Below are 21,235 nucleotides of genomic sequence, written 5' to 3'. Positions count from 1 at the left end.
AATTTATTGGGCTACGGATTTGCTAGCTTGTCAAAACTGCTGGTTAGCTTGTCAGAGATCATCTGAAGCAAAACTGTAGTGACATAGAAGTCATGTGACCGTTGTGTAGTTGGCTATACAACGGTTGCATTAACGCTACAAACATCATAAAAAAGTGGTGTTCATTTGTGAAGATTATCCTGCTGAACAAAATGTGTCAGCATCAGAAACATGCATTGTCACAGAGTGTATTTTCTGCCATGATCCAAAATCAAATGCAAAAATCCAATAGAGGAATTCTCAAAAGACCCCATGGTGATGGGTTGGCCTCCAAAAATATGTAATTTCGTCCCTCAAGTCAAACTGGTTGTTGGAAGCTGATAGTTAATTGATGCACACATAGCACCTTTTAGTTGTCCTTCTGGTAGTTTGGAGTCATTTCATCCGACCTAACCCCACTAACACTCAAGTCGTGCTGTGTTCCTCCCTAACAACTAACATCCATCTGAATGCCCCTCAATTTATGTTTTCTCTCTGGTGCATCATGGGTAGCATCCTCCCTTATCGTCAGGCTGTTTGACAGTAACAAACACTTGTCTGTGGTCTGTCTGTGGTTCCCTATGTTTCAGAAGGAGGCCTCCCCCCCTCAGAGCCCCTCTCCAGATCTCTCTCCTGTACCTCCTAGACTTTGCTCAGGAGATCAGAAGCCCCCATAGCTGCTTTTTTTGCACACTGCCACGTACATTTCGCTCGCTGTATTCTGAATGTTTCGTAGTTGTGTTTATCTTGAATCAGCTTGCAAGCCTTGTGTGTTTTCCACATTGATAATTACTGTAAAAATTGCTTAATTTATATTTATAAGCTGTAAAAAAAATAATAAATCAAATTGATTACATAAATAATTTGCTTCGTGGTTTGTTGCCAATTGCGTTATTTGAATAATTCCCAGAAACAGAAGCTTAGACATGATCAATTTTCAGAATATTTCCATACCTTTTAACCCCAAAATTAACAACTTCATCAAAAAGCAAATCCTTTTTCCCACCTGTGCTGTTGGCGTAACATCACCCACATAAATCATGGTCACAATCACAGCTTTTGTTAACTCCGCTAATAACATGTGCTTTATAACATCTGATGAGAAGCTCAACAACCTTCAGGTTAGCAGCGGATTCAGAGGGAGGCACAGCAGTGGGGTTAATCAGATGGATTTAAAAAAAATAATTTGCAGTCATTCATCATCAATGGAACATGAAATATAGACAAAAAATATATATATATGCAAAAGCTTAGTCGTAATCAAGCACCGTTGTACGACGGCATATTAGGGCCAAGTATGAAGAAATAAATAAAAAATACAGACCTGGGGAGGGAGGTAATATTCCGAGAAAAAAGTCACAAATTTAAGAGATTAAAAGTAGCAAATCTATGAGAAAAAAGTAGCAGATTTATGAGAAAAAAAGTCAGAAAAATAATATTTTGTATGTAAAAGCGGGAGACATCCCGCTGGTAGAAACGAATGTAATGTGGAGAAGTAATTCCGACTTTTTTCTCATAAATCTGCTACTTTTTTTCTTTTACTTTTTGTCACTTTTAATCTCGTAAATCTGCAATTTTAATCGTTTTTCAACTTTTTTCTCTTAATATTACCCCCCTTACCCTGGTCTGTATTTTTCCCCCCATAATTGGACCTAATTTGCCATCGTACCACTGAGAGTTGAAGTTGAATGTAACCTAACTGAACTTAACTGAACTAGACTCCAGTCGACCTGAACAGAACTGAAGTGAATAACTCGTCAGCCTCCTCGTGGGTTCTGCTAGTGGGTCTGCTCTGTCCTTTACTCTGAGTTTGGTATCTATGTATAATGTGGTGAAGTGTTATATTTATGAGGTTTTTCTAACAGTGCCAAACCACAGTGAGAACATCGATGAGTACAAGTGAAAGTGTTGCATAAATAAATTATCTGGTTATCTAATGGAAGCCCTGAGAAGCAAGTGAGAAAAAAGTATATTTACCCATTTTCTAAATCTGATTTAAATTGTTTCTCTCCTGTTTATGACTTAGGAAGAGGAGGGGGGTGATTATCCAGCAAAACACTTTATTTGAAGAGGTATGCATAAAACCAGTGGTGGAAGAAGTATTCAGATCTCTTAAGTAGAAGTACTAATACCACACTGTGAAATTACTCCACTACAAGTAAAATTCCTGCGTTTAAAACTTCAATCAGCATTAAAATGTACTTAAAGTTTCAGAAGTAAACATACTCATTATGCAGAATGGGCCCACTCAGACTGTTTTATATATTCCAAATATGTTGTTTGGATTATTATTATTGATGCATTACGTAAGCATAAAAGCATTATATTCTTAACATACTGTTGTCACTTTTATCACTTCACTGTATTTTTTTAATGTTAAATCTTGACCTGAAAAGTAAATAAAGCTGTCAGCTAAATGCAGTGGAGTAAAAAGTACAATATTTGCCTCAAAATGTAGTGAAGTGAAAGTTACATAAAATGGAAATAAAAAGTACAGTACTTTAGTAAATGCACTTAGTTACTTTCTACCACTGCATAAGACTGACATGACGCTGTCATTAAGATGAAGGAGGCTTTATGCATGCTTATGAATGTTGTCATTAACTGTCATTCGGTCAGTTACATAACCTTCAATGCAAAGTTAACATTGTTTGAGATGGCTGAAATTATCACAGTAAAGAAAAAAAGTGGAAAACTCCTCATAATAATGTATAAGCACCCTTAGGTTCTTGACTAAAATATTTATAAATCAGTATCTGTTTAACTAATTCCTTACTTCCTGTTAGAACATATGTGATCACAAATTTTAAAAGAAACTTTAAAAAAAACACAAGTGATCCTCTTTTGTTTAAGTTTTTTTCCCACAAAAGTACAAAATGTATTTATACGTGAATATGTCGGGGCACTCTGTGTGAGGAAGTAATCCTGTGTTCTTGTCAAAGACATCCCAAACAATGTCAACTTTGCATTTAAGGTGACATAATTGACCGAATAACAGTTCATGACAACATTCATAAGCATGCATAAAGCCTCCTTCATCTTAATGACAGATGTCATGCAGTGGTGGAAAGTAACTAAGTACATTTACACAAGTACTGTACTTAAGTACAGTTTTGAGGTACTTGTACTTTACTTGAGTATTTCCACATATTAAGCTTTATACTTCGACGTCACTACATTTTACGGGGAAATATCGTACTTTTTACTCCATTACACTTAGCTGCCAGCTTCAGTTGCGAGTTATTTTACAGCTTTAAGATTTAACATGAAAAAATACAATCAATTTAAAATGATTGTGCATGTTTATAGATTAAACCAGATAACAGTATATTAATAATTTAATTTAGCCTTACCCTGACAACAAGTAAAATACTGCTTGCAAAAATGCATGAAAAAATAATAATATATTTGGAATATAAAACAATCTGAGTGGGGCCCTTCTGCATAATGAATATTTACTTTTGATACTTTAAGCACATTTTGGTGCTGATACTTTTGTACTTTTATTTAAGTAAGTTTTGAATGCAGGACTTTTACTTGTAGTGGAGAAATTCTGCTGTGTGGTATTAGTGCTTTTACTGAAGTAATGGATCTGAATACTTTTTCCACCGCAGATGTCAGGGTAATGACAGTGTCATGTCAGTCTTATGCCTACCCCTTCAAAAAAAAGTTTTTTTTACTTGTTCTAAATTCATAAACACCACAGAGATCAGACTTAGAATGTGGATCATAAAAATCTTTTTCTTCTCACATGCCTCTCAGGGCTTCCGTAGAACACTGCATACAAAGTTTTTGTCGAGATATTTTCATTTCTTTGCTGTGACCAAGTGGAATCATCTTTGGAAAGATTCTGTACAATGTTGACTTCCTTACTCTGTGAGTACTGTTATGAACATGTCATGTATTTTTTCTGTGCTTTTGTGCAAATAGAAATGAATGTTAACTGTGTAATGGACTGCACTTTTAAACATTATGTGCCATTTTCAGAAGCAGTAATTATATTTATTATTTTTACCAAGTGCTTTTGCTTTATAAAAATTACATTAGGATATGTTTCCTGCCTCATATGAATTTTTTTTTTTTCGTACCTGGCATGCTACAATGATTGTTTTAGGTAATATAGTTAACAGTAACTGCTAAAATCCTGTTGTTCTAAACTTGACTCCCACATTATGCATGAAATGAGCTACATGCTAGTGTTTCCAGTAGCTTTCCTTCAAAGCTAGTTAAAACTTAATGTCCACATGTTGTTATTTGCAGGTGGGGCATCCAGCTTGCATTCAGACCAGCTTGGTAAAGGTCAGAAAATAATTCCTGAAGACACGGAGATGGCTGTTGAAGCTCTGGATGCTTCCTGTATAGTCACACCCACAGCACAAGATACTGCAGGGACCAAGGACCAGGACGGTACCAAAGGTTAGTGTGGCTCCTACGGTGCTGTGTGTGGTTTATATTCAAGCTCCCAAAATATGCAGCACTGGGTAGAATTTCTGATTGGTTGACATCAAGTGACTTCTGTCTCTCAGAGCTTTTCACAAAGATACTGTATGCACAAATGAGTATCTTACCCTGGGGAAAAAGTTCCTGGGGGAGAAAGTTTTTGCTAGGATCATTTTTTAGGTACTTTTTTGTATCTGTGAAAACAGGAAAACGTTTTGACAGGTGAAATTGTTTTTGTCAGAAACATTTTTCTATTTGCATTTATTTCGGCCACAATGAGCTGAAACGTACAACCATCCCATGTTCTAAATAGGATTAAAATCATTCATGTTTTCTTGCAGGTAATTATAAGCTGTTAAGGATAATGAATGAATAAATTAATGACTGAATTAATTATTCAGTATGGGTGTTGCTGCCAGGTTTTTATTTTATTTCACTTTTTCGTGTAAGCTTTACATTTTTATCCACATTAGCAACGTGACTGTATGGATGGCATGTCTGCTGGTCTGTTGGTCCCATGGACGTAGCCATTGGTTAATTTTTTGGCCGCCGTTTTGAAGCTTCAAATATGGCATTTTATTGCCATATTTGCCATCTTGAAGCCACAAGTGAACATATTTGGACCAGTGGATAGAGCTTGGGAGGTTACCAGCCTGGCGGGGTCGGGGACTATTAGCATAGTAAATGTTAAGTTGCCAGTTAACATTAGTGCTAGCTAGCTAGCTAGTTTAGTTAGCAAGGTGTAGCCTTAATTCACACTAACCCATAACCCTTAAGCCATAATTTGAAGCTTAAAAGATAAGTACATTTAGGTACCATAAATAAAAATGAATTTTACTGCAAACATGAAAAAGGGTATTAATTGGCATGCTAATTTTGGCTAGCTAGAAAAAAGTGTTTGAGACAAAGTGTATCCTACTTCCTGGAACAGATGAGCAGCTGAGTCCTTAGAGTGTCTTTTAGTTCTATTGAACACTGAGCAAGATATTTTAGGTAACCAAATGTCTGTATTAACTTTAATGAAGTGAAAATAAATTGTTAAAAAGGTCAAAGTTCTGAGATGAAAACACAAAAAACTGCCCAGGTTCAAGGCTATTTCAATGCACAAAATGCCATGGATACACACTCCTCGCTTTTATCCTGATTGGCAGCAATGGCCATGGCAACAATTTGTTCATCACATAGCAGTCACACCCTAAATCACACACACTGCTTTATAATCTATTTAACTCTAAATGGGACCAACGTTTACAAAACAAACATGCTGTATCGAAGAAGAGTGGAAACTAGTGATTGAGATCAAAAATCCTTTGGAAAATGTTTACTGAAAAATTCAGTGTGAAGAAGGGCCATTTTCTCATTGACTTCTATACAATCAGACTTTTGCAACCAGTGGAGGCCTCCCCTGCTGGCCATTAGAAGGAATTCACTTCTGCTGCTTGGTTGATTCTTCACCATATCTCAACCACTACTGAACAGACATGACATTTTGTACAGATATTCATGGAATAATCATGATGGCTTTAGTGATCCCCTGACTTTTCCTTCTAGCACCGCCGTGAAGTTGACATTTGTGTTTTTTTGAGTGAAATGGCATAAAAAACTATTGGATGGATTGCTGTGAAATTTTCGAGTCAGCTCAAGTTTAATGTGTGTGTTTGCTCATTAGCAAATGCTGCTAAAATACTAAACAGACATATCAGTTCAAGTCAAGTCAAAGTTTATTTATAGAGCACATTCAAAAACAACCTCAGTTGACCAAATAAAACATTTTCACAAAATGAAAACAATAAAATAATACTAAAACAATAAAATAGTAATAAAAACTACATTTCAAAATGGAGTTGGAGTTAAGGAAGGAAATAAAACAATAAAAAGTTAAAAAAAATAAAGATCAGCATCAACACTTTTATTCTGAGCATGTTAGCACACTGCTGTTAGCATTTAGCTCAACAGCCGCTACAAACGGTGTCACTTATTTATTTTTGAGGGATGATGATTGTGAGATCACCTGTAGTCACTAGATATGTGACATGCTCAGTGGTGGAAAAAAGTATTCAGATCCTTTACTTAAGTAAAAGTACTAACACCACACTGTGAAATTACTCCACTACAAGTAAAAGTCCTGCATTCAAAACGTACTCAAGTAAAAGTACAAAAGTATCAGCATCTAAATGTACTTAAAGTATCAAAAGTAAAAGTAATCGTTATGCAGAATGGACCCACTCAGATTGTTATATATATTCTAAAGATATTATATTATTTGTATCAATGCTTTAATGTGCGTAGTATTTTAGTTTTGTAGAGACGATGCTCATTTTAACTACCTAATCTACTGTTATGATGTATCATTGAAAAACAAATGTCTAATCACAATTTATCATGTTTTTCATGTTAAATCTTGACCTAAAAAGTAACTAGTAACCTAAATTGTCAGCTCAATGTAGTGGAGTGAAAAGTACAATATTTGCCTCAAAATGTAGTGGAGTGGTTTGGAAATTACTCCACTACAAGTAAAAAATCCTGCATTCAAAACTTACTTAAGTAAAAGCACAAAAGTGTCAGCATCAAAATATACTTAAAGTATTATAGTGAAAGTACTCGTTAAGCAGAATGGACCCACACAGATTGTTATATATATTCAGGATATATTATTGTATTGTTATTTTGATAGATTTATGTCACTAACATTTGAATTTTCTCAATATAGGGCCACTTTTAACTACCTATTATACTGTTATGTGGTTTAGTTTAAAGAAGTCTAATCACTTTAAATAGTTTATGTTTTTTATGTTAAATCTCGACCTGAAAAGTAACTAAAGCTGGCATCTTCATGTAGTGGAGTAGAAGTATAAAGTTACATAAAATGGAAATACTCAAGAAAAGTGCAAGTACCTCAAAATTGTACTTAAGTACAGTACTTGAGTAAATGTACTTAGTTGCATTCCATCACTGGACATTCTGTTTGCTTGAGTGTGGAGAAGCAGATCCAACACTCTTTCCTGAAACACACTGCAGAGGATTTGGTCGTTGTGCTGTTATCATGTAACACTTTCCCTCTATCTCCAATCTCTGTAGATCACTTGAACACCAAACAGAATAATCGATGGAAACGGAAGATCAAAGCCAGTGAGTCACTCAGATTATCATGTTATCTGTCTCTCATCTTCAATTAAATGTTCCTGTTTTTTTCACTGTGTCTTCATTGTAGTCTGATTAAGAACTGAAGCCTGTTGGGGCTGATTGTACTTTGGTGTTTTATACTGAAGTATAATTCTATCGATTTCTTGTCATATTTGATCAAATCATATTGGTATTTATCTGTGTCATATTATCAACCGTAATACAAATGTCATCAGTTGATAAAGACTGAAGGCTATATCCAGAAGTGGAATGTACAAAAGTAAATTTACTCAAGTACTTGTACTTGAGTATTTCCATTTTATGTAACTTTATACTTCTACCTCACTACATTTTGAGGCAAATATTGTGCTTTTTACCCCACTACATTAAGCTGACAGTTTTAGTTACTTATCAGGTTGAGATTAATATAAAAAACATGATCAATTTAAAGTAAAAAAAAAAAATTAAACCTCACAACAGTATACTAAGTAGCTTAAATGCAGCTTACATAAATGCATCAAGACAAATAATCTAAATAATATATTTAGAAAATATAAAACAATGCTGCATAATGTGTACTTTTACTTTTGATACTTTAAGTACCTTTTGATGCTGATACTTTTGTACTTCTACTTAAGTAAGTTTTGAATGAAGGACTTTTACTTGTGGTGGCATAATTTCACAGTGTAGTATAATTACTTTTACTTAAGTAAAGGATCTGAATCAATTTTCCACCACTGACTATAACGAACTACATTTGTGTGTGTTTCTGTGACTGGTACACATGCATTTGACAGTGACTGTGTCTGAGGTTGTACAGATATGATCACTGTTGTAATGCACAGTGTTTAACACTAGATGTCAGCATTGTTGTTCTGACAGCAGTCCCTGCCAAAAATTATTTATTTGTTTAATCAAACATGTTTATTATTTGCTCCGTAGCCTGTGCATGATTTTTTTTTTTTTTCAAATGTTGCGGTTGTATCAGATCGCTTGTTTGTTCCAATTACAAGGCACCAGATCTAGATGTCATAGTAAATTCTGAGTCAATCGCTCCCAAACAACAACTAAGAGTGTACTTTGTGCCCTCGTACAGCCTTCCCTCTGATCTTCATCAAGCACTTCCAGAGAAGCTTGCCTCTGGACAAGGAGGGACCAGAGACCGTCCCTGAAGCAGACTCTGACTTTGAGGAGATCACTTCAGCAGAAAAACAAACCGTATGTCCCATGGACTTCATTAAACATTTACTGGATACACACCTCATATGTAGTCTATATGTACTTTTAGTACAGTATTATCATTGATAGTTAATATTATGAATTAGGGATGGGAATAATTAATCAATGATCGATTAATAGTCGTTAAGAATTTGGTCGATCACATGGAATGTTTAATCGATCTGTGAATTTTTTAATTCTATTTTTATCTATGACTGTGTATCAGTACTCACTGAACTGAAACACGGCCGAGCGTTCAGTTCTGCAGCTGTACGTGAATAAGCCCAATGAGCTGAGAGTTAAGTTGGATAAAGCTACAGTTTGCAAACTGAAAGTTGCAATAACAATTATAAAACACACAGAAATACAAGAGTACCTCTTCAGGGGCTAAAACATAAAACATTGGACTCCTTGACGTTATCTTTACAGTATCATCTCAGTTGAGTTAGTTTTACGATCAACAGGATCAAGTCTTTTTTCGTCCTTGTAGAACCTGATAACGTAATAAATTCCCGATAATGTAATAACCCCGATAATGTAATAAAAATCTGCACTTGAGTCCATTGAAAATGTAATAAAACCTGATCATGTAATAACTTCCCGATAATGTAATAAAGGGCATTTCCCAATAATGTAATACACTTTTTTACCAACAATGTAATAAAGTATAACACCAAGCACCTTTAGATTTCAAGAAGCTGTTGAATGCATTCGTGTGTCATGGATACCTCGTTTGTGAAAAACTGATGAACGGGTCGAAAGTTAATAAACATTCAACTTTGACCTGTTGGTGGCGCTAGAGCTCTTGAGCTAGTGTTGCCTACACAGTATCACCACTTGAACTCCAGTAATGGGTGGTCTGCTGTTAAATTATTACAATATTGGGGAATTATTACATTATCAGGACTTGCAAAATGAAGGCTAACCTGATAATGTAATAACTTTCCATTAATGTTGTACTCTATTACATTATTTGTAAAAAAGTGTATTACATTATTGGGAAATGCACTTTATTACATTATCTGGGAGTTATTACATTATCAGGTTTTATTACATTTTCAATGGACTCAAGTGCAGATTTTTATTATATTATCGGGGTTATTACATTATCGGGAATGTATTACATTATTAGGTTCTACAGTCCTTTCAAAATAAAAGTGTCTGTTATCAAAACAGGCTTTTGCATAGTACTGTATATATATTTTATTTTGCCCATGTATGCATGCAGCGATTAATCGATTAATTGTTCGTTAACGTTATAGATAATCGAGTTGGCAAGTTTCTTCCAAACGATTATGATGATGATTCCCTTATTTGTCCCACAATGGGAAAATTCAAACTCTGCATTTAACCCATCCTTTTAACACACCTACTACACAGAATCAGAATCCAACAGGAATGTGAAAAATAATGACAACACAGGAAATGGACCCAGTATCAAAACTTGCTAGCATGAATTACTAGGTTTTCATTTTTCTTATTTAAACACGAAACACACTTAAATATGCTAAATTACTGTAAAAAAAATTACCTCATGCCTCTTCGAGGGCGAAAACATAAAACATTGAACTCCTTGACATTATCCTTACAGTATCACCTCACTTGAGTTCGTTTTTAGATCAACAAGAAGTATCTTTTTGTCCTTATCAAAACAGGCTTTTGCATAGTACTGTATATATCTTTTATTTTGTTTTTATACATACTGGAGTATGTATAAAAACAAAGCGATTCATCGATTAATCAATCGTTAACGTTATAGATGCTTGAGATGGCAGGATTCGTCCTAATGCTCATCCCTAATATGAATGAATGTCTTCTTCATAATTTATTGACATTGCTTCAATATCAGCGCTGACAATATTCCCGTTCTCTCAGAACTCTGACGACAGTTCCAAGACATCAGCAGACACCCAGAACGCCTCAGAGGGGAGCGAGAAGAGCGAAGAGCACTCGGCTACAATAAAAACAATGTGCAACTCGTCCGCCCCAAAGAAACGCTTGATGTTATCTCTTTCTGACAAAGAGAAGCTTCTGAACTGGGACATGGTGGTCGCACAAGAAGAAGCTTCTTTTAACACCAACACCAACAACACACATCCACATGAAGACCAGGTGGAGTCATTTATTAAAGCATCAATAATAGGAGTTCTAGAGAAAATACGCCTGAACATAAATACTTTCTCCCGTTCTTAATCTCAAACTACTACTTTCGAGATAAGAGCAGTTAATTTCACATTATGCTCAGCGCATTTTTCCTGTCCTCTGATGTTTTATCAGGTACAAGCAGAGACAGAAGAAGATAAGCTTCAGACGGACTCGGGCCAGAACGGGGAACCATCCCAGAGCCAATCCTCTGCCCCGCCCCCCTCAGCCTTCCAGCTCATAGCAAACGCCTTCAGGAGGACATTTAGTGTGACCAATGCCTCCAGCAGGTCCAACACTGCAGTCACAATGTTTGTATAAAATACTTTGTTTTAAGTACCACATTAAAGCTGCTGTGGAGAAGCTTTTTTCCTGTAGAAATCCAACTGTTTTATCAGTCTAAACTGCCTCTTTAGCTATTTCGGATGGAATTTAAATTGAATGTACATTATGATTCATCTTTCACTTCATCAGGAGGACCGAACGTGACGGCTACCGCAGACGGAGGCCCATGTCAGAAGGAGCCTTGAACTTTACCTCCCTCTTCAGCAACGTGGGTCCAGAGGCATCTGGAGATGAAAAGAAGATTGGCATGTATGAAGCTCAACGGGCATCTGTAGGGACCAGTCCATGGGGGTCCGGGCGAGACCTGCCCTCTCTGTTGCAGCAGGTGTCCCTAAAGGGTCGCAGAGACTCTGGAGGGGTGTTTGCTGAGGACGTGGCACCATTGGCAGCCAGGCGGGTCAACTTGTTCTCATCCCTGAGGCTGAAGAAGAGGAAGGACTCAGAGAGTGAGGGGCAAGACCAGGAGACGCAAAAGGAAATCAGGATGATACTCACCAACCTCAGGAACAAAGGTTAGTGCTGTGTCCCTAACCTTTTTTTGCACATGATCCTTTAAACCTAAATGAAGAGGTGGAGGTCAGCCCTACACACGGGTCTGTATGTGACTGACTGACTGACTTTGTTCAGAGGGCAGGGCAGCCAGGGCTTAGTAATTGTTTTCAATGGGAGTAAAGTGTTTTGCTGAGCGCGATATTATGCTTTTACTCATTGTCCGATTAGATAAATTGAGAGGTGGAACTGTCCCCAACTCGTCCTAAAAAATGTCTTGAACCAACCATCATCCAGGCAAAGCTCTTGGACCACCTGGACTGACAGATCTACCTGCCTAACTTACTATAAAAATGTATAGGTACAGATCTGTGTTGGGTCAGCAGTTTGGCTAGGGACATATTATTTAGTGGTTGTCTAGCAAAAAAACAAACACACTCTGTCTGATCAGGGTGTCTTCCAACAAAAAAAGACATTTATTATCTACAAAACACGGTCTGTCGGATTAGGGCCTAAGCAAGTTAATGTTACTTGCAGCCATTTCATTTGAATGAAAGGACATAGTGGATACATGTGACTAAACGTAATCTGAATAAATGTAGATTTTCCTCAGCGATGGTGGTTGCTCAACAATGATGTCAACAACTCCCATGATTCCACACTACTACACATTGTCATGAAAGTCTGTCTTTTGTTTTGAATGAGAGACCCCTAGTGGCAGAAGTTGTATAACACTTTATTTAAACTTATAAGGCACTGAGGTTTCCCTCATTTACAGTGACGAGAACATTTAAAAACAGTACAGAAATACAAATTCAAAATACAGATAATATACAAGAAAAAAAAATAAGAAAAATGCTGTTTAAAAACACCAAAGCTAAAAACTGTTGCAGACAGATAGTCTGCAATCAACCGACGTACATTTAACTCGTATAAATAAAGTTCTGCCTCTCTGCCTGCTTGATTTGCCACTATGTTTACTATGTACACTTTTAAAGTGAAGCAACATATACGACCAAAGAGTGATGTGTCATGGATAGATTCACACCATGACATATTATATTCGTTTTACAGGTTATAGGTCTAAACTGTTTTTGTACAAACTAAAAATGTTTTCAAGTCACATGGCTGTTTTCACTATTTTGTTTCTTTTCTTGTAATATAGCTTCCAGACAACAGAATCTTGAGGAGGCATCGTCTAGTGACGATGAAAATGAAAACCTGACGTACAATCAGAAGGTTTGTATTCACCTTTTCTATGTACTGAAAGACAGAACAACACAAGGAATTGTAACAAATACTCTATGTGTAATTTTGTTCTGTCCCAGCTGTGTCCAGAGAGACAGAGGAGGAAGCAGGAGAGGACGGTAGCCCAGCAGGCTAAAAGCGAACAGCTGAAGAGGCTTCACAGAGCTCAGGTACTATTCTTTCTGGGTCCATTTCCAGTGTTGTCATTATTCTTCACCTTCCTGTTGGATTCTGATGCTGTGTAGGAGCTGTGTAAAAAGGATGGGTTAAATGTAGAGTTTGAATTTCCCCATTGTGGGACAAATAAGGGAATAAGGGACTCCGCCTCCAGAGTTCTCCCCTGGTCCAGGCCCTGGCAGCACATCACCCCCAACTTCATCCACCTTCACTGGCTCCCGGTTAAATCACGCATTGAATACATACTCCTTCTCAGGACCTTCAAATCTCTCCCCACGACTTCACCCCTGCATATCTCACTGACCTCCACCACCATCTTGAAACCTGAGGTCCTCTGACACAGGTCTGCTCATCACTCCCCGCCAAAATCACCAAACTAAAAAATTTTAGGGCTCGTGCATTCAGCTTCACAGCCCCCACCCTCTGGAACTCTCTCCCGGCCGCAACCTGGAATACTGCCTGCCTGGACATTTTCAAAAAATTTCTCAAGCACCATCTCTTCACAAAGACTCACTTAACCCCCTCAACCCGTCATCATTGCCCAATTATTTAGTTATCCTACTGTATTGTTTTGTATTGTATTGTAAAGCATCCTTGGGTTTCTTGAAAGGCGTTATATAATTTTAAGTTATTATTTTTACTATAATAATAATAATATTTATTATTATTATATAATAATAATTATTATTATTATTATTATTGTCTTAATTCTTTTTTTTTAATCTATGTCTAATGTGGTGGCACACAATGTCATTTTTCCCATATAAACCTTCTGTTGAGGTTTTCAAATGAACTTTGGTGTTGTTAGATTGCTGCTAGGCCAACCTGTTTATACAGGTGTGTGCCTTCCTTTGTCTGTGGTGGCAAGTAGGAGAGCAAACAGTCTTTTCACCTCAGTGAAAATGTTTTTAAAAGGCTAAATGCCAACAAATATGGACACTAGCAGAATATTTAACTGGATGAAAACATTTTGTGAATATTGGAAATTATTATATTTATCTTTTCTCAATCAATTTTGGCTTTGACATGATTTTACAGGATTACTAATAATAATAGAACACAATGAATAGGCATGCAATACATTTTTTAAATGTTGATTTATAATTTGAATGTCAACATTACTTATGAAGCTTCAGATTTCGGTACAGCCCTAGTGTGGGAAACATTAAAGTAGCTCTAGGCACCAGCATAAACTTGAACTTTGGGCTACAAACGAGAAAATCATTTTTATATTTCATCTTATTTCCCCACATTAAAGGAATAGTTTGAATATTTTGTATTTAACATATTTGATATTTTGGGAAGTACACAAAAAATAATATTTGATCCATATCAATATTGTTTGTTTGGGTTATGTTGTTATATATAAAAAAAAAAATTACTTTCAGTTCATATATCCTTATTGGATTGTTTAAACTTCCACATTTGATTAACAGCGCATGCTTAAAACACCCTGTAGGGCCACAAGGGGCTGTTTTATACTTCCGGTTTTCTATTTGTTGTTTTGTTTTCTGTATTTATGCTAAGCTAAGAACTAGCTGAAATGCATGTTAAATCTATAGACATGAGAATGGTATCAACCTTTCATCTAACTTTAGTTTTGTGTTTTGTACCAGGTTTTGAGATATCTGGCCTTGAGATTTTTTGCCATGACCATGGTATAGTGGTGGTTTTTAAATTACATTTTAAAGCACAAATGTGAAGTTAACATTACAAATATTATATGAATGTTAAAGAGCATAAACATCACAAGCACACAAATCATAAGTAAGAATATTTTAAACATACAATAAGGGGAACAGATATAGAGAAAACTAAAAAACAAAAGAGAGCAAATAATATTAATAAAAAAGAATAAATACACAGAAAAGAAAAAGAAAAATTTGGCGGGCAGACCATTGGTGGTTGGCTTCATAACAGACTTAATCACAGCTATGGTGTGTTTGTGATAACATCGTATCAAGAGAGCCATAGAGGCCCTTAAGTCAAGGATCAGAAGATTTTACCACTGAGGAGAATAGATGTGCATCATATTGTACTAGGCAGGTATAAAGGGAGAATAGTTAAAACCATACTAGATCAAGGAAGTGTTTGTAAGTTTTTAAAGTACTGAATAAAATGACTCCAAAGTGTCCCCAAACACTATACAAAGATAACTTGAACAAAAAAATGATTGTCTTTCATCATGTGTGTCATATAATGCCCCATGCTTTCCTTTGTCCAGGCCATCCAGAGACAACTGGAGGAGGTTGAAGAGAAACAGAGAGATCTAGAGGAGAAAGGAGTGACTATAGAAAAGATCCTAAGAGGAGAAACAGGTACTGAACAATATTCTCACACACAGACCAGTGTATATATATATATATATATATATACACACACACAGGGTGCATCTCAATAAATTAGAACATCATGGAAAAGTCAATTTCCAGTAGTTCAAGTCAAATAGCCCCAACCAAGTATTGAGTCATATAGATGGACATACTTTTTAAAGGCCAACATTTCCATATTAAACATACTTTTTAAAATTGGTCTTTTGTAATATTCACATTTTTTTGAGACACTGAATTTTATGTCCTCATTAAATGTAAGCCATAATAATTATAATTAGAAGAAATTAAATAAATTAAGACATGAAATGTTTCATTGTTGTAATGGATCTATATAATGTGTTATTTCCACTTTTTGAATTGAATTACTAACATAAATAAACGTTTCTATGACATTCTAATTTATATATATATATATATATATATATATATATATATATATATATATATATATATAAATAACCCTGAACACACTGCCATTACAAAACTGCTATTAACCCTCCTGTTATGTTGATTTCTCAGGGAGAGCATAATGTTTAATTATCCAAAAGTGTCAGAAACTAAAAAATCCCAATAAACATTGTTTATATTTCATATTCTCATAATAACTCCATTAATAACCACCTCAATCAATATATATAATAAGGATGAGGATAATTCACTCGTTTTTCATTTAAAAAAATGCACGTTAAAATGGTTTTACATCACATTGAGTTTTTGAAAATTTTCTTTTACATTTTTTTTCTTTTTCATTTGACCGGCAACATAACAGGAGGGTTAAAGGGGACCTATAATGCTCATTTTCAGGTTCATACTATTTTTATTATGATTATTATTATTTATTTCTACACAAACAAAACATTTATCCTCATACTGCATGGGTACTGCACCCGTATTCACTCGTTGCAGCACATCACTCTTTAACATCCCCTGTTTGAAAAAGTCCAGTCTGCTCTGATTGGTCAGCATTTCTAGGTCTTTGACATCTGTGCTCTGGCCATCGCTGTACTGTCCACAACTGCATCTGGAGAAGTGACTATACCAGATGACCATATATTGAAACCCGGTATAAAGTGATGTCATTCCAGCCCAGACTACAAAAAACATTATTTTACACTTTGACCATGTTTAAGGTGAACATCCAAAATTGAAACATTATATAAAGTGCTTAGCAAATTTATGAGACCACCAGTTTGTGCCACAACTGTCCTAAATTAACAACATTAGTAATTACTTGTATTCCTGAACAGCAAAAATAGTTTTAGTGGTTGAATGTTATGATTTAATTTCTGCATGGCTACATGCAGCAGAAGACATCTTCTATTATTTTTAATTTTTTTTTCCCAACTTTGTTTATTGCTTGGCATAACACGTAAGACCATACAGATCACAAAACTGAAAATAGTGTTAGTGAAAAAAATGTTTTGACACAATATATGCATACATTAAAGGGTAATCAAGAGTAATATATATTTTTTAAAAGACAATAAGACTCAATAGCAATAAGAAAGTAGAATAAAAATGTAGAAAATAAATAGAATAAAAACAACAACATACATGCAACACCAGTCAGTTGTAAAAAAAAAACAGGATAAAAAAACAAAAATACATATATATTAAATCAGTCCAGAATATGAACAAAACTTAGCTTCTTACCTAACTGATTCTATTATTTTCAAGGACATTGAAGGCCGGTTCCACTGTTCTTCTCTTGTTCCACATGAAAGCGTCTTTAGTCCGACTGACCTTTGCATGCTTGTCCCTGAAACGTACGGTTACTGCTCTTATTTAAAACTCAGACATACCAGCATTTTCCATGAAATGTCACTCAGTCTTAAGTGGGAGAGGTTAACGGTACAGATCTCCCTAAATATCGACCCCTGCTCTCATTCATACACACCCCCAATGCAGGATATGTTGCTAAAAATTTCAGGAATGGACATAATGCATGTGTGAGAGGGGCTTAAGTGTACAATACACCTCAATGGAATTCCACTGTGAAAGCTTCATTCTTCAGCTTTAGTTTCAATGCCCATACTTTTCAGACCATTCAGACAAAAAGCATTGCCTTGTAATCCCACTAACAGTTAATGGCTGTACTCTCAATAGACAGTGAGACATCATTGTTGCTTCATCTTTTTTACAGTCCAGGGCTTTGATTGTGTTCCAGTGAATAGTGAGGTCTTGTCAGGTTGAAGCAAAGCAGATGCCCTGTCTGTTTTTGCTTGAGATTTGATTCCAGTACGATTTTTTCCCTCTGTAATGGCTTTATGTGATTGATGTAAAAAATCTAAAATATTTTTCTCTTTCTTCTCCATCCTGCCTCTTTCACTGCCTCCCCCCCTGCTACATTCATCCCATTGATCTCCCTCTTTGCTTCCTCACTCTCCCCCCTCCTAGAATCATCTCTGGCAGATGACAGTGACGAGGCACAGCTCTATCAGTCCTGGTTTAAACTCGTTCTGGAGAAGAACAGATTGGCGCGCTACGAGTCTGAGCTCATGATCTTGTAAGTGGCTGCATCAAATCACACATGGATTTAATGACTTGTAAAGGAAACATAAATTGTGTTAATATTGTTGCAGTTCCTGTTTGTTACCAGAAGAGGATACCTGATTTTCTCCTCTCTCTTTTAGTGCTCAGGAGCTTGAACTGCAGGACACACAGAGCCGGCTGCAGCAAGATCTGCGACAGAGGATGGCCACAGAAGGTAAGTGTTGAACAGACACAAGCATGCAGAGTGATAGTCAGACATAATAGTAAATATAGACTAGGGATGGGCGTTTGGATGAAACCTGCCAACCCAACCATCTATAAGGTTAAAGATTGATTAATCGCTTCATCACTACATACATACATACATGATATATGGGCAAAATAAAAGGTTGATATACATTACTATGCAAAAGCCTGTTTTATAACAGACGCTTTTATTTTGAAAGGACGAAAAGAGACTTCCTTTCGATCGTAAAACTAACTCAAGTGAGATTATACTGTAAAGATAACGTCAAGGAGTTCAATGTTTTAAAAGAGGCATGAGGTTAGTTTTCACAGTAATTTTGCATATTTAAATGTGTTTTGTGTTTAAATAAGTTTTGACCTCGTAATTCATGCTAGCAAGGTTTGATACAGTAAGCTAGTTTTGCTCCAATTAATACTCTTGTATTTGTGTGTGTTTTATAATTGTTATTGCAACTTTCAGTTTGCAAACTGTAGCTTTATCCAACTTATTTCTCAGCTCATTGGCTTATTGACGTACGGCCGCAGAACTGAACGCTGTTTCAGTTCAGTGAGTACTGATACGCAGTCATAGATAAAATGAAAATAAAAAAACACGCAGATCGATTATAAAAACTCCACGTAATTAACCAAATTCTTACGACAATCAATCAATCATTGATTAATTATTCCCATCCCTAACATAAACTTCTTCCTCCACTCTCTTCCACCTCACCCTCAGACACACAGAAGAGCAGCTCTGAGCTGCAGGAGGAGCAGGAGATCCTGTCAGAGATCATGAGGACGGTGGAGAAACGAGACATGTTGGTCTCCATACTGGAGGAGCAGAGGCTGAAGGAGAAGGCCGAGGACAGGGACCTGGAGAGCCTTGTGCTGTCTAAGGGCTACGAGTTCCACTGGAACCAGGCAGACGACAGCTGGGCGGCGGGAGAAGTTGGAGTGAATGTTGAATGTTGAGCAACTCAGTGGTAAAGAGCAGGGTGGATAGAATACAGTATTTTGAAGAAACAGGGTGAAATTTTACCATAATAGTTTGTCCCGGGTCATCCTCATGAATCCGGGGATTAAGGTCATCTCACTCTGTGCTGGTAGTCTAAACTCAGATACTGAGGAAGAATGAAAATGGAGCCTGAGCTAATGACTTCCTTCACAGCCATGAGCGCTAATGACATCTCTGCCATTAAGCTTATTCGACCTACGTGCCTAGACATGTAATTTGTCATAGCCCGGGCTGACACTGACCTGAAACTGGATGTACAATATGTTTAACCACTTCTACTAATGTGACTGACTGCCTTTTAACATTTCGGCACACCTCATAAACCGAACTGACTGCTTAAATAACAGCTGCTTTATGTGGTTGCTTGCCTTAAGAGTGGAATAATTGTGACAGATTTGTTATTATTCTTCTAACACTGACAGACTCACACATGAATAGCGCGTGGAACGACTCAGCACTTTCCCTGACGTTTTATGTTTTGCACAGCGTGGTTTGTTTTAAATTGTCATATGAATCCAGGGATGTGCTTTATGTAATTCACTGTAAGTCACTTAAGTGTAAACTCTCTTGTATGTATTTTAATATTATTTTCCACTTTATGTTTGTATTTACACCCAAACAGCACTGAACACAGGAGAAATTGAGTCCTAACTGCCACATATTTGTAGCCAGCTTGTAAAATGTACCTGGTGGTGGTTGAAAATTTCACCTTTTTACTCCATTGTGACATAAGTTACCACATAAATCAAAACTGAATCCTTACCCTGTGACTAACTACTGTCACTTACACTGTGATTGTTTAGTGTGTGCTGGTTTAAACCTACTGTGTGGGCTGTGAGTTAAAATTAATAATGTGTTTACATGAGTTTTAATCCAAGAACTAGGATCCATACTTCTCATGTGGATCCTGGGCTTTAAATGTTAAGTTTGTTTATATTGTAATTAACGCTAATTTCAGAATAAGTTAAACTGTGTGTTTAAGTGTTGGGTTTTAGGCTGCTTTGAATATTTTAAAATGGAGAAAACGATCGAATAAATATTAATTTGAAAAAAATGTCTATTCTGTTTAATGTATTTTTTTATTTTTTATTGTAAGAAGTAGGTGTCACTGGTAGACCCGGTGCTCTAATGTTCAAGGATAAATTTAAAAAGTGGCAAAAGTGTCCTCTTTGATGCCCCTGTGGAAAATAAAACATGATGAAGTGACCTCCACAGTGGCGCTGGTGCCCCACCACATACAGCAGTTGCCCTTTTTATTATTTTCACCTCGGCCCCTCAAACTGTCCGCCAGTGGTAAGACAAGATATGACTTTATTTATCCTGCAATGGGGAAATTTAGTTGTCACAGCAGCTCAAGGTACAGACACATAGATATAGAAGACAGAATAAAGAATATAAAAAATAATTTAAAATTTCCTGAAAGTACTTTGCATTTTACAAATATTGCACATTGAAGAAAATATATTTTAGCATGATAAATAGGTTAAATAAGTTGTTGCATGTAGTGGTATGAACATAATTGAATAAGTATAAGTGGTATATGACATATTTATAATATAGAAAAAATACAGATAGCCTAATGTAGGCCTAAACAGAGATTGTGCAAATAAACCAGTAAAGTGAATTAATTAAACACCAAAAACAAATTTGGGTCAGATAGTAATATGGTTTTAATGATATAAAGAAAGTTAACCTGCTCATACACGTAAAAAAGGTGCAGTGGTGGAAAGTAAATAAGTACATTTACTCAAGTACTGTACTTAAGTACAATTTTGAAGTACTTTACTTGAGTATTTCTATTTTATGTAACTTTTTACTTCTTCTCCACTACATTTTAGGCAAGTATTGTACTTTTTACTCCAGTACATTTAGCTGCCAGCTTTAGTTACTTTTCAGGTCGAGATTTAACATAAAATCATGATCAATTTAAACACTGCTTACATAAATGCATCAATACAAATAACGT

At 36.0% G+C, this 21,235-nt stretch overlaps 1 protein-coding gene across 1 annotated transcript in view; it reads left to right on the top strand.

The window, feature by feature from the left end:
* The window catches only part of mical2b (microtubule associated monooxygenase, calponin and LIM domain containing 2b), an 87,120-nt gene extending 66,812 nt beyond the window's left edge, over positions 1–20,308 (top strand). Inside the window, exons 26-37 of the mRNA XM_059335011.1 lie at positions 4,279–4,434; positions 7,537–7,587; positions 8,678–8,799; positions 10,675–10,911; positions 11,077–11,252; positions 11,416–11,798; positions 12,941–13,014; positions 13,104–13,193; positions 15,425–15,518; positions 17,931–18,039; positions 18,167–18,240; positions 18,991–20,308. Coding sequence (XP_059190994.1) covers positions 4,279–4,434; positions 7,537–7,587; positions 8,678–8,799; positions 10,675–10,911; positions 11,077–11,252; positions 11,416–11,798; positions 12,941–13,014; positions 13,104–13,193; positions 15,425–15,518; positions 17,931–18,039; positions 18,167–18,240; positions 18,991–19,226 — 1,802 coding nt within the window. The 3' untranslated portion in view covers positions 19,227–20,308. The remainder of the gene's footprint in view (positions 1–4,278; positions 4,435–7,536; positions 7,588–8,677; positions 8,800–10,674; positions 10,912–11,076; positions 11,253–11,415; positions 11,799–12,940; positions 13,015–13,103; positions 13,194–15,424; positions 15,519–17,930; positions 18,040–18,166; positions 18,241–18,990) is intronic.
* Positions 20,309–21,235: the final 927 nt, after the last annotated feature.

The sequence above is a fragment of the Centropristis striata genome, chromosome 6 (genome assembly GCF_030273125.1).
Source record: "Centropristis striata isolate RG_2023a ecotype Rhode Island chromosome 6, C.striata_1.0, whole genome shotgun sequence".
NCBI lineage: Eukaryota > Metazoa > Chordata > Actinopteri > Perciformes > Serranidae > Centropristis > Centropristis striata.
This window is presented reverse-complemented; position numbering and strand designations above follow the sequence as displayed.